The 13,938-nt window shown below is 36.0% G+C and overlaps 1 protein-coding gene across 3 annotated transcripts in view; it reads left to right on the plus strand.

Annotated features, from left to right (window-relative positions):
- Positions 1-887: 887 nt before the first annotated feature.
- LOC106962188 (UDP-glucuronic acid decarboxylase 1) overlaps positions 888-13,938 on the plus strand; it is a 33,498-nt gene continuing 20,447 nt past the window's right edge. Inside the window, exons 1-7 of one of the 3 annotated variants that reach the window (XM_015056429.1) lie at positions 888-1,137; positions 1,372-1,629; positions 5,050-5,077; positions 5,733-5,781; positions 8,392-8,435; positions 9,336-9,396; positions 12,879-13,059. In XM_015056429.1, the coding sequence (XP_014911915.1) occupies positions 1,539-1,629; positions 5,050-5,077; positions 5,733-5,781; positions 8,392-8,435; positions 9,336-9,396; positions 12,879-13,059 (454 nt within the window). In that variant the 5' untranslated portion in view covers positions 888-1,137; positions 1,372-1,538. Of the gene's footprint in view, positions 1,630-5,049; positions 5,078-5,732; positions 5,782-8,391; positions 8,436-9,335; positions 9,397-12,878; positions 13,060-13,938 lie in introns of all 3 variants that reach the window. The other 2 variants (XM_015056430.1, XM_015056428.1) reach the window with 2 other exon arrangements.

Raw genomic sequence — 13,938 nt, forward strand, 5'->3', positions numbered from 1 at the left:
CTAATCTCTAATGTGGAGCCTGCCTGACATGATAAATTAGGCTACAAATCTAAAACAAGCAGTTCCTGTTGCTGACAGAAATTTTGTAAGAGATAAGAAGCAAAGCCATTGGCACCTACAAGTCTGGAAAAAGTTACAAAGCTCTTTCTAAGTTTTCGAGATTGCACAGTGAAGACCCTTTATCCACAAACACAAAAAACATTGAACAGTATGTGCCAAACTATTTCAGGAGTGATGGACTACCGACATCATTCCGAGAGTAGATTGATGGAAGGTCACAAAAAACAAGTACTACTAGCACTGCAGACTGAATAAAGAGACTAAATAAAGCTGGCATCGTTTGGAGAGATACAGGGAAAATCAACTGGAGAGCAAAAACAACATAAATACTCCTCTCCCAAAAACCCCTGATGACTTGTAAGTAAGCCTAAAGAATATTCTGTTGTCTGATGTGATAAAAGTGGAACTCTTTGGTAAATTGTGGGTCCTATTATATCTGGTATAAAACTAAAGAATTTCAGAAAAACGTATCAACAATCAAACAAATTGTTCACCAACTAAATATTTTTTTCACTAATAACTTTGTTCTTACTTTTAAAAATAAGGGATTAATAATTTAAGTATTAATTCTTAGTCTGATGTCAATTTATAGTAAAAAACCATTAAAGCTCTGAACAGACCACACTGGCTGAAATGGGAACATCAAACTGGTATTGCATCTGCATTCACAAATATCAATCTGTTTCTGGAAATTTGAAACGACAAGCAAGGAAATACTCACGCATTTCCTTGCTTGCTTAACGCTAAGCAAGGAAAAATCTTAGTAACGTGACACTGAAACAAAAGGTTTATTGTTTGAGTTTTGCAAAAGTGAAACGAACGTCATACAGGCTGATGAATCGAGCGACGAGTAATCGCTCATCAGTTATTCTTCGGCCCAGCTGAGTGTAGCAACTTCGTCATGTTTGCACGCGTGGGACGTTTAAATGAGAGGCGGTTGTGTTTTTGCACCCTAGTCCGAATTTGGGACTAATTTTTGTGTTGTTTTTTGAAGTGAACGTAAGAAAACAGGCGGCGAGTTTTAAGTAGTATGCTAGCAAGACGCGGCTAATGTGAAGCTAACGGCTAACCATTTGGGTTCGTACTGTTTTGATATCGCAGTTCGTATTGACAATACTGACGCATTTGTCCAGGATATACGATCATCTATAGCAGCCCGTTTTCCCGTAATGTTAACTCTGTTAAATAAGCATTAACGTAGGGATGATTGTCATCACTCCACAGCGTGCCTTGCCACCTGACAGCTAACTGTTTGCTACCTGTATACATTACGCTGCTAGCCACGTAAACTGCTTGGTGTTGACGTTGCAGGAGCAGCTAGAAAGCCTGTCCTCCCCAGGAGCTATTTACATTTTAAGTGACACCCAGCATTTATATTGACCCAGAAATCATCAGACGAAAACAACATCGACCCAAAATGCACTAGCTGGACTTGAAAGGGTGGCCAACTGGTTTCCTGGATCTGTTGCTTGGATCGGATGATGAAGCGGGTCTTCTGGCTGCTTTCAGGCTTAAACAGAAGAATGATGAAGCTACTTTTTGCTCTCGCTTTGATCGCGTACATTGCCTGTGAGTACATTGTTTTGATATTCTTTTGATTTATCAAACATGCTAATCTTAAAAAGAAATATCTCTTTACGATTGTTTTTCAACTACACACTGACACTGCTGTGGAAACTTCCAACCAACACAACAGGCTGCCGCAACTCCGTGTAGTGGCCAAGCACCCGGGATGTAGATTATGAAACCCGAATGGTTCCCATTTAGACAAAATAAGAAGAAAAAAAAAAAAAAAAAATACAGGTAGGAAAAAATAGGTAGCAGTATGGTTTCCTGGCAACAGTTTCTACGTTTCCTGAGAGTCGTAATGTATTTAATAGAAGAGAAATTCACAGTGTTAATGCTGAAATAACCGATTGTTTAACTGCTGAATTAGAGCTTGGATTTAAATAAAACGGGTTGGGTTTTTTTTTTTTTTACTAGTACTGTATGTTAGGCATGGATCAGTATCCAAAAACACCCCCGGTTTTACTGTATCAGAGTATTTTTACTAACCTTTTAAAACAAAAATGGAAATTATGTAACTAATTTATTAGAAACAGAAAGGCAGCAATTATTTTTACTGATACAAAAGGCTATACAGCATAGTGTTTATTTTGGGTCTCTGTAATATGTATTTATTGTGATTTCATTTGATATATTAACTTAAACAAAATTGAAGACTAAACACCCAATTAATTGAATAGTTTTAAAGTGCTTATTACATTCAATATTTGTTGTTTTATTCTGGTTATTGACTAAAATGATTATGCTTTGCTTTTAATACCTTGTTGGAAAGTCCTGGGGATACCCAGTATTTAATCAGCTCATGCCACTCATCATTTTAAAATAAAGTTATCTTAGTAAAAGATGGTGCTCATTTAATTTCCACACCATCACTCTTGTTTTTTGCAACCACAGATATTTCCAAACACTGTCTTGTAAGCGAGAGAAAACAGTAGTAGCCTTTGTTCAGCCTGCTGACTGGCAGTGTATTGCAAGTTATAGGCAAATAAGCATTGATGTGTTACTCTATGCTCTAAACATAGAAAATGCTCTCAAAAGCACTATAAACTAAAGGAAAGCTATGACAATATCTTTTTGGGGTGATTTTTGAAACAATATTTGTAATCTTAAATCTTCAATAATATCAGTAGCTGGCCCATGACTCCAGTGTGTTTAATGTTCTATAAATAGTACCGTGCAAGTGCCCAACAGTAACAGCTGTTGAGATTATCTGCCCATTTAACATAAAGGTCAAAATCTCAATATTAAGAATTTCTTTAAAAAGAAACAAAAAAAACCTGGGTTTAACAAGATCAATAATACAGAACCACATCTTTAGAAAAAAGAAAAAAAACTTGCGGGTTTACCCAAGGTACAAAGAATAACTGAGACCAAAGTCATTTCTTATGAACTTAGTTGATATTTGGTGAGCTACTTGTATGCCAAAACCTGTAACATTTGCATATAAAGCACATTTAAATTCTTTAGAGTGATATTTAGTAAATTCCTAGAAACATTGAAGATCAATTGATGTTGGTCAAAACATTATTAGTTTATTGATTCATGAAGATAACAGCAGGGCTTCCAGGAGATACTAAAGCAAAACTCTTTGGTGTGATTATAGATCATAGGTTTAGTTGGACTGATTAAATATTGGCAGTTGGATGAGCGGCATTTCTTTGTTCACGAAACAAACCATCTTCAAATCAATTTAAGTGACCGGACAAATCAGATATGACCTACTTAACCTGTCATCAGGTCAATCATTCATCCCAGTTTTATGCTTCTATTTCTATTCTTAACAAGGCCAAGGAATAATTCCCCACATTATGCTAGTGATATGGTTACCAACCTGTGGGAACATTCTGAAAGGCAACGCTGCGTTAACAAACACATCAAGATAATCTCTGTGAAACCTTACTGTGCTGTCAGGTGATTGCTTTAAACTAAGAAAAGATAAATATGTTATCATTATTACTTCTCTTAAAGGAGCTACTGTAAAAACATGCCCCACTTATTCAGACCTGGATATTGGGTAGTGTTTAAAAGTTTAACAGAGACCATGCCTCCAGGAAGCAATTGTTTCTCAATACCACCCCCTTTGTACCAAGCGAAGCGTAGAACAATGGGCTGGTTTTACCGGGCTGCATAGACGCCAAGTTCTTCTGGAAAATGAAATTAGATCAGCTGAGGGAAGTAAGACGCGCTTTAAAACTTCCTGAAAGTCGACTGATAAGAATGGTGGAGGACGTCAATAAATGTCTGCTGGGTCAGTAGTTTTTCCTGTGACTGTGTAGACAACAACGAAGCATTTCTTGAGTTAATTTTGGGTTTTCTTCAGCTGCAAGTCATGATCATCAAAACCAATTTAAATAAACTCCTCAGATCTTTCAGTCTTATAATGAGTCTGACATTAATGAACTTTTAATGACGTTTTAATTTATTGAGCTGCGTGTCTATGTTAGAGCAGTGGCCCACTGCCCTGCGTGTCTCATGCGTTTCCCTGCCTCTGCACACTTGACCTAAATAAATGGATGATTGCCCATCCATCACATCTAAAACATGAAGGGCAGTGGGTCTTGACGACCAGGACTGAGAACTGCTTCGTCGAATGACAACGTACATTTTGGGGCTGGATACACACTCCTACCTTTGTTCAGCATGAGATCAAGTCTGGGTCACAACATTGAAAAGCTTTACGTTAGTTAGGATTAGTATAAAATATGTACTTTTTGTACTCTTGCCAAAAACTACAAAGTATGTAAAAATAAATAAGTAAATAAGGCTAGGTCCCCATGAAAAGATCCTTTGTACCTTTGCGCTGGGAAATTCATATGTTGCTAATGTACTGCAGTTGACATGCCTCAGCAAAAATAGATGATTTTTGCCCCTTTTTCATAGAGTGGTAGCTATACAGCTTTACACTGTAGCAACTTGTTCATATCTTGTTGAGCTGTCAAATTTCGACCTATTTAATAACATGTATCTATTACTGTTCTTGTGAAATAAAGCACTGGTTAACATGCTTTTATGTAAAAAAAACAAAAAAAAAACATTTAAAACTTGAATGTTTTATTTCATTTAGTTTTATTGTGGATTGGTTGGTGTATTTTCTTGAAAACTAAAAATATGTTTAGTGGCAGCTTTAAGAAAAAAACAAACAAACACATCAACTGGTTTAAGGGTTATTGGCAGGTATGACGGTTAGTTTGAAGACCCTACCAATAGTTGGAGCCAACCACTTCGGAGTGTATTCACTATATGCACAATGCTGCCAGATTAGATGAGAAAAAAAAAACAAAAAACTGAACCAATTTTTCTCTCTAAACTTTCCTCCTTTCTGATGTTCTCTCTTAAATCGCTTCTACTGCTAAAACGCTGTTCCTGAGATGTGTTATCTCCATTAAGCTTTGTCATAACTTGTCCTTGTCTTTTCTCTTCTAGCTGTTTGGGGAACGTATACAAACATGAGGTGAAAGTGGTTATTTTTCTATCACACTTCTGCTTGATGTAAAATATGCATGTCACATGTTTCGAAATCAGTTTATCATTGTTTTTTTGTTTTTTTTTTGTACATCAAGATTAATTTTAAGTGCACCTTCAGTTTTATTTGTTGTCTTATTTAAGTCAGATGTAATTGATGGTTTTTGCTGTCGACAACTAAGAAAAGCTTTTGCTTCTTCTTCTGTTCTTTGTTTTTTCACTGTGAATTTAGCAAAAAATATTCACTGGTAAACTTAAAACTTCTCATTTGCTTGATCAGTGCACTTTCTACATTACACAAGCAACTGAACTCAGTCTTCCTTCACCATTCCGGCTAAATGTTAGATTACAGTACATACTGATTTATCTAATTTCCCAATTTCTGAACATTGGCTTTCCCTTAAAACACGACAGGCTTTTTGACGGGAATTTCCTGTATTATCATTGTTGGTAACAGAATAATAGGGAGAAAGAATTTAAAGTCACTATAGATTTTCTGCCGTATGTGTTACGTAAAAGCCTCCACTGTGACAAAATGGGCTTGGGATGATGGATATTGTTCTTATCTCGCGTAGGAAAAACTTGCTCATGTCTCAATATTTTCTTTCCTTATCTGTTTGCCTTATCATTTTTTTGTGGAATAGGTCAATACAAGAAAATGGAGATGTGAAGATTGAGCAGAAAATTGATGAAGTAAGTTTGACAAAATCTTTGCTATTTGTTGTTCTTTGATGGTTTAAAAAACGTCTTAGCAGAAAGGTTAAAAAGCTGCAGTGCTACAACAACAAAGCAAGTTGCTCAGAAAGTATTTGATTTGTGAGGAAAAAGTTTTTTTTCTTTCCATGCTTTCTATTTTGTTTTTTAAAACACAAACGAAGCAATCTACATTTCACCTGGAATTTGAAGAAGAAATCTAAAAACCCGCAGAGCGAACCCTGTTAGCGAATATTGTGGCCGACGTCATCAAAAAGCCTCGGCTACATCTGGAGTGGATGCAGCACCGGCTTGTTTTTATCAGCTAAATTAATGTCGTCCGCTGTAGCGCTGCAGCAGTCACTTTGCTCTGAGAGAAGCCACGGGCTCACATCTGTGGCTGAAGAGCATTTTTATCCTTTCGCAGGCTGCCTTGTTGTGACCTCACACACAGCACTTAGAGGTTAAACTTTCTGCTTTCATTTTTATCCTGAGTCGGTCTAAATAAAACCCATTTACAGCCAGTAATGTTACATGCCCTTTAGAAGACAAACATTAGAAGACAAGCGAAACGTTTGCAAAAGCAGCGGATACGTTTTCTTGTATTGGATCTTTATTTGTAGAAAAAGATGTAGAAAACACATAAGCCTCATTTCTACTACATGGTGCGGCTAAAACCTGATGACTGGAAAAATAGATCTAAAAACAAGTTTTTAGTGGGTTTTTTTAAGTGTTCTGTTGTGAAGTTTAATTCAGTGAAAAACAAAAGAAAAACACATTTGTTATCACATCTACTTTTAAAAACATCAGCTAGTTCTTTATCTTTATTTTGCTAAAGGAGCCACAGGATGCAGAACCCTGGAATAACCCAACACATGTCTGTAGCATCTGGGCTTTTTGTCGTATGCTTTATTTATTAAAACACAAATTATTACTTCGAATTTTGCAGGAACAAAATACTAACAGTTTGACGCTTTCATTAGAGTGAGTTTGTATTTGAAATTTTGCACAAGTTGATTGCAGGTAAACAGAAACCAGATTGTCAGTAAAATGCTGATGACTGGATGACGCAGATACACTATAACTCTCAAAAAGCCAGCTGCAACTGCTCAGAGGAGTTCAGGGTGACATGAAGTGATGCAATAAAATCAGCCAGCCAGTCGTTGATAGTAATCACAGTGAACGCTGGCCCTATGTAAGCCAGAATATCAATTTTCAGTTTGGGATTTTAGATGCATCCCTTGGATTGATTAGTAATTTATTAGCAATTCTTTGAAGTTTTGATTGAAACCGTTGCCCAAGATTCTCCGACGGGTTTTCACACAGCGGTGAACACAGTTTTACTTCTGACCTGCTAAAACACGACTCTCGCATCATCTTCAACAGAAATAATTACTTTATCACGCTGACCTTAGAACTTTAAAGAGTTGGCTTGCCTTTGAAATAATATTTCACATCTGCCTGTGATGCATGTAATGCAGCTTTGGCTTTATTTAGAAGTACAAACACACAAACTGATGATGACTCAACACCTCCATAATTGCAAGAGATATGTCTGCACACAGATTTTACATGTTTGAGCATTTAAATTAAACGCCAATGAGGATGTCTGCCAGTTCCAGATGGCATCAATTCACAGGTTGGAAATATTTTCACTGAAGTTAAATTATTGAAAAAAAACAAAATCAGAAACTTGATTATCTTTTTTTGTTTTAAAATATTGTGAAATGCCAGATAGAAAACAGCAGATAGTAATTTTACTCTGCATACTAAAGGCACTTATGGGTAACTTATGCCATTTGTCTGATTTTAATTTTAGAAAAAATTCTAGCCCATTCTCTCCCATTTTATCAAATATTTTGGTTAAAAAAGCCTTGAAAAAGCCTCACCGATTAAAAATTCTTGTATGACACCATTTAGTTTAGTTGGTATGAAAAAAAAAAAGTGATGGTGAAGATGTGGATAAGTCGGAGGCATTGTGAGAATACTTTGACAAAAAAAAACTAGTCACAGTTACGTCGTAGATTCATGTCTGCTCTAAATTAAAATAATAATTACGTTTTTAGTTGGTTTTTTTTTAATTAATCTAGACTAATCAAGCTTGAGCTGATAAATCATTAAAGCACTGCTGTTCCCATTTTTGTACCTCCATATTCATTTATTACAAATATGAGAACTTGGATAATAATTCATATAGTTCCCTGCTTTTTCACTGCTACCAGTTCTGATGTAATTCTGTTTATCTTACATTCACTTTTTGACTTTCTCAAGTAAGGCTGACAGTATTTTTGTATTAGTGAAAATAAAATGTACTGGTTTTGCCATTTTCTGTGCACAAATCAAAGCTAATCCATAACTGACTTGTTCGGTGTTGTTGAACAAAGAGCTGAAATGCTGTTTGAATTCTGAGGAAAAATAATGCAGAAGTTGCACAGATGTATCTAACAATAGCCTGTCTGATCACATTCTCCCAGTCAAAAGAGTACATTAACATAAAAACTGGGGACTCTGTTCATAAACCTGCATTAGCTTCCTGTTGTGGTAATCAGTGTAATTTGTGTTATGCGCTGAGAAGAACTGATGCATTTCTTGCTTTCCAACTTTCTTTAGGCTGTGGCTCCTTTGAGAGAGAAGATTCGTGACCTGGAACAGAGGTGTGGATCTCCATTTAATCACAGCTCGTCGTATTCAGAGCTTTTCATCAAATCTGCTTCCGTTTTAAGTAATAACAGACGATGTTATCTTAACCTTGCGCGTGGCTTAGAATGACGTTGACAGGGAGCAGTGACAGAAACGATCGACTGAAACCGATGTGAATCAGATGTCATCCTTTGCTTGATAAAGATATCTGTTAATCTTTGATGTCTTGAATTTTAATGACGTCTGCATTATTAGGAATGCAGAAGCAATTCTTTACATAGTACAGCCTTCGTCCCGGCTCTATGCAGCGCATCACAAAACGAGGTGACCCTTTGAACCTTTGAAACAGTATGTACGATGTATGAGGCTTGGTTTTGTGGCTGTGTGGGCACAAGCTTAGCAAAGATTGAAGGTCCTGCTTTCCTGTAGTCGTGCAGCTGCTGCTGATCAGCTCTTGCACTTTTACAGGTTCCTAAAGCATGTTTGCCATGAATGCTGATGAGGTGGATTTATAGGTCATTATTTATTTATTTATTTATTTTCTAATTATTATTTTTGACCGCTTGGTTTATTTTGTCACAATAAAGCACACGCATATCTGTGTTTCCTTAGCGTCTCGATTTACATTCGCTGCATCTTTGCGGTGAATGTAAATGAAAGAAGAGAATGTGGATTAAAAATAATTGGCGTTGTATTCAGGAGCTCCCTGCTGATATGTGCTTGATTCCAAAGTGCAAAGGAGGAGAAAGAAAAAATAACCTCTGCTTTTCTTCACTTATCTCTTTAATCTATTGGGGGTTTTTTCTGAACACCACTTTGAATTGTAATTATGTTGTTGTTTTGCTCTGTTTTCTTGTTCTCGTTTTGGGTTTCTTTAGATGTTGTGTAATTAAACACCTGGTCTTTTCTTCTAGCTTTTCACAGAAATATCCACCGGTGAAATTTCTCTCAGAAAAAGATCGAAAAAGAATTTTGGTGAGTGAAAGAAAACATCAATTACAAATGTGCTATTTCACTTTCAAATACTGTCTTTTTTTTTTGCTTTTATTGAGGTCACATCTCTAGATTGTTATTGGCAAACTCCAAAAAGCCTTAAGCCCAGTCTCACTTTTATCCTGCTTGGATTTAAACTCCAAACATAAGAACTTAGGCAATTAATCTGTGCTTCCTGAGGTGCCATGACATGCCATACATTGATGTTTGGAAAGCTGAATGCTGCTTCTGTCTCTGACCATCATACGCCTATTGGATCATTGATGTTTCCTTTCAAATAGAAGTTTGATTGTAGCGCATGTTTTGTCAGCAGTAGACCTGCACAATATGTTACAAAGTTTTAGTTAGTACTGTTCACTCATGCTCTTTTTTGCAGAAATACATTCGGTGTCAATTATTTAAGCAGCTTTGAAGGTGAAGAAGTGAACAGCAGATGTGACATTTTTCAATTAAATTTCATTGTTGAGGTGTAAATATATATGTATATATTAATAACTATATAGAAAATCCATTATCTGGGACCTAGTCATGGGAAGTCATGCAATTATCAAAAAGTTCACCAACATTATGTTTCAAATTTAATTTGAAACATGAACACAAAATGTTTTGTTGCAAAATAATAGCATTCTGTTTTGCAAATGTGTGTTTGTGTTACTATTGGAACAAATGCAAAAGTTAAATTTCACACTTAAAAACAGTCCCAAACATTCGGGTCGCTCCCAGTCTTTGAAATGACATAAATGTGAAATTTAACATATTACATTGTGGTTCACATGCTTTGAAGGGTCGTGACAGGGCACCCAAATGAGTTAATCACCCCATTACAGCTGGCTCAGAGGTTAGTGATGTATATCATGAAAACAAAAACTCACTCAAGTGTCCCAAACAGTCTATAAACTAATAAACAGCACTTAGTCTTCTGTGAAACTCCACCGGCATGTCAGAGCAGGGCAGAAAGAAAGTGCAGACTGATCCTCTGAGCAGTCAGGCAGAGGTCACATTAAAGTGCCTCAGCTGTGCAAGTCAGTCTGTTAATGTGGCTGCAACACTTGAGGCTTATGCCTCATATAAAGTGAGATCTATGTGTTACTCGGTCAGCCCTAATCAAGATATTCATTGCAGGATGTCACTAAAAAGCACCAGAGGGGAGATTCACACATGAAACATTTTGCCAGACTCTCAGAACGCAGTGACCGCACGAATAGGCCTTAAACTGACATCCACCTGAATGCAGGTTTTTCCATCAGAAGATTGTTTTGTAACGAAACTCACTTTACCTGTTGGTGGTAGTAAAGCTAAGGCTGACTAGTTCATTAAAGAAGATCTGTTTTGGCCTAGAGCCATTCTGAGGCAGATCTATAAAGCATCCTGTAACAGTTTTGTAGTTTCTACACCCAATTAAAGCCTCTGAGGAAGAAACTGCTGTCCGTCATTGTGGCTCCAACTCAGAATATTTTCTTAAAAGTTCAAAATTTCCCAAAAATATTCACTTTTTTTTATAATTATCACTACTATGGTGACTAACAAAATTACACAAACTTAGTACAAATAAATAACTTTTCTCGTGATTTTGGTAAAACGTACGTCCTGTCCTATCTATTTAATAGATATCTATTTAACTTTGTTTGTCGTAAGGTTTAGACCAGTATGACATCAATGTTTTTTATTATTATTATTCTTATTATTTTAATGGCTGTTGAATTAAATCTTTGTTTTTTGTGGAATATGAAATAATAATTTAATGGATTTTTAAAGAAATTTATTACAAATTTTATGAGGTGGAAGAAAGTTGTTTTTTTTTTTTTTTTTAGTAGAACCAACTGACAAATTTTTATGTTTTTGGAAAATGAAGAAACAATGAAATATGAAAAGCTAATGAAATTGAAGGACTTATATCGTTCCTATTAGACTTCTAGTTTACGACAAGGTTGTTTATTCCTGTAATCTTTTTGGCCTAACTTTTGAAAAGCCTCACATGGCACTGATGCTGCACATTTTAGACCTTTTTACCCAAGACCACAAACCTCATCCAGTCATCCAGTGTCCTTTTTTCAAGTAGCAAAGGAGGAAAAAGATTGACATTTAGGTAAAAAAATAAAGACTTAAGTTACAGCATAAACCTTCTTCAAAATAAAAAAAAAAACATCTTGCACGTTTAAACAACATAGTTTGGGGGTGTGAGGCTTCAATAGCCACGAGAATATGTTTGGACCTCAAGAACATAGACAGAAACAAAACAGTAAATACTGATCAAATGTAAAGGTAAAATGTGTAAAAGTGTTCAAAGGACTCAAAATATGACCAGTTTTTATTGGCCTGTAGATTTGATCCTTCTGGATAATATATCCAAGCTCAACCAGCTGATGCGGTAGAGAACAGGGCCACAAAGTCATTTTTATTTTTACCCAAAATAAAGACATCATCAAACATCCTGTATGAGCTTTCAGTAGGGAATGTGGATGTTTGCAACATGTCCTGTTTTTCTGACCTTGACACAGGCTGCCTTTCAAAGGTTGCCTCTTTCAAGTGGATTCAGTCAGAAAGGTTTTGAGTCAAAGGGAAACTGATGTTTTCTCCTGTTCACCACATGCAGTTTTAGGCTTTCTGCTAATGATCAACCAGTCTGGCTATCTAGAATATGAAAAATCAAAATGCCTGTTTCTTTTCAGAGGAAAGTATTTCTCATGTATTACTAAAAATATGTAAAAAAAATGTCAAGTTATTCTATTTCCATGTTGGGAAATACTGTAGCAAAAAGGTAAAGGACATATGGAGCCATTCATTAAAAGCAAAACTTGTATTTTGCAAAACGCTTCTGAACCACCAGGTTTATATCGGTTACCATGGAAACTGTACGCCAAAGAAAGGGGGCAGTTTGTGGACAGAAAATGAAAAGTAGTTTTTAAAATAATAGGAACAATGTTCAGTAAAAGCAATGCACAGATTAAAAAAAAAAAAAAAAACTTTGACCACCGTTGTTTCTTTTGACATCTTTGACTGGTCCAGTGGTTCTAGTAGGTATTGCACAACACGCTGCGTGCGCCCTCTTGAAATCTCTAACATTCAGAAGCATAATATGTCTCTCAGTCCAGGGTTAGTGACCTGTATATGTATTTTTATGCAAAAGGATATTCTAAAATACAAAAGGAAAATACCAAATCATGTGTCATTGTTTAGACAGACGGAAGTGATTTATCCTGGATGGTAGAAAAATTTTACAATAAACATTTCTTTGGGGCTAATGGACTACTTTATTTTGATATATTCTTTTAAAACAAAAAGATCATAGCTTCCAAATTGTTGAAAGTCAAATTCTGCAGCTGTTTTATGTTTTCGGAAAATTATTGATCTGAAATTTCATGTATGTTTTTATTTTTATTGTTTAATATAGCTTGCGTTTTAGTGCTTTCTAATTGAACTGGCTGATAATAAGAGACGTATCTGTCTGGTTATTCCTGCTCTAGATCACAGGAGGGGCTGGGTTCGTGGGTTCCCATCTGACTGACAAACTGATGATGGATGGCCACGAGGTGACCGTGGTCGACAACTTCTTCACAGGGAGAAAACGAAACGTGGAGCACTGGATCGGTCACGAGAATTTCGAACTCATCAATCATGATGTGGTGGAGCCGCTTTATATAGAGGGTGAGAAAACTCAGGCATGTCATGATGTATTTGACTTAACTCTACCTTTTGCTCAGTTCTTTCCTCTGAGCTTAGATCATGAAGCCAACTATTCAAGTTTTATAAACTTTATGAGGAGCGAAGAAAAAAAATCTCTAATAGGTGAAAGACAGCAATTGAATCTAATGGCAAGATGTACTATTCATTAGCATTTAATTACATAGCGTTGTCTGATTACTGTAATTTTGTGCACCTAATGTGTTTTTTTTATGATGAAAACATATTTCATTTGAAACCCTCACAACCTTGTATAATTTCTCTACTGATTTCTGGGTAATTTTCCATCTGTTTACTTCCGTTGTGAAAATAGTCACCATTATTATTCATCTGTGACCCTCCTTTCATAGTAAATAGCTCTCTGCTTTGACAAAATGCTCCATAGAAGCCGTCTTAATGTGCAAATTGATACGAGATTAAAATTGTTACATTAATTTGATCTCTTATGTCAATTTTTGAGCAAGTTTTACCAACAGATGCATGTTCTGTGCACCTTTTTATGAAAGTATTCAGTGTAGGAGCATGGCTTTTTTTTTTCTCTCTCTCTTGATGTGCAGCCTTTCCTTCCATGTCTAAATAAAACTCATTTCACTGCAGAAAGTGACTGTGGGATTTCTGCAGCTTCCATTTCCTAGCAAGCTTGAGCCTTTATGGGCTCCCAGTTGTTCTTTAGCATCCAAACAGATTTTCTTTCTTTTAAGGGAGAAAGTTGAACTCATATTGAAGATATTTGGACACAATTTGGTGTTTCTCTAGGAGATTTATCCAAAATACACAGGAAAAAAAAAAAAAGTAGTCACGGAATGGATAAAGCAGGCTCACATTAAAAGTCTCTAGATCAGC

Source organism: Poecilia latipinna, unplaced genomic scaffold, assembly GCF_001443285.1.
Source record: "Poecilia latipinna isolate Pla-1442-1.1 unplaced genomic scaffold, P_latipinna-1.0 Scaffold1383, whole genome shotgun sequence".
Lineage (NCBI taxonomy): Eukaryota > Metazoa > Chordata > Actinopteri > Cyprinodontiformes > Poeciliidae > Poecilia > Poecilia latipinna.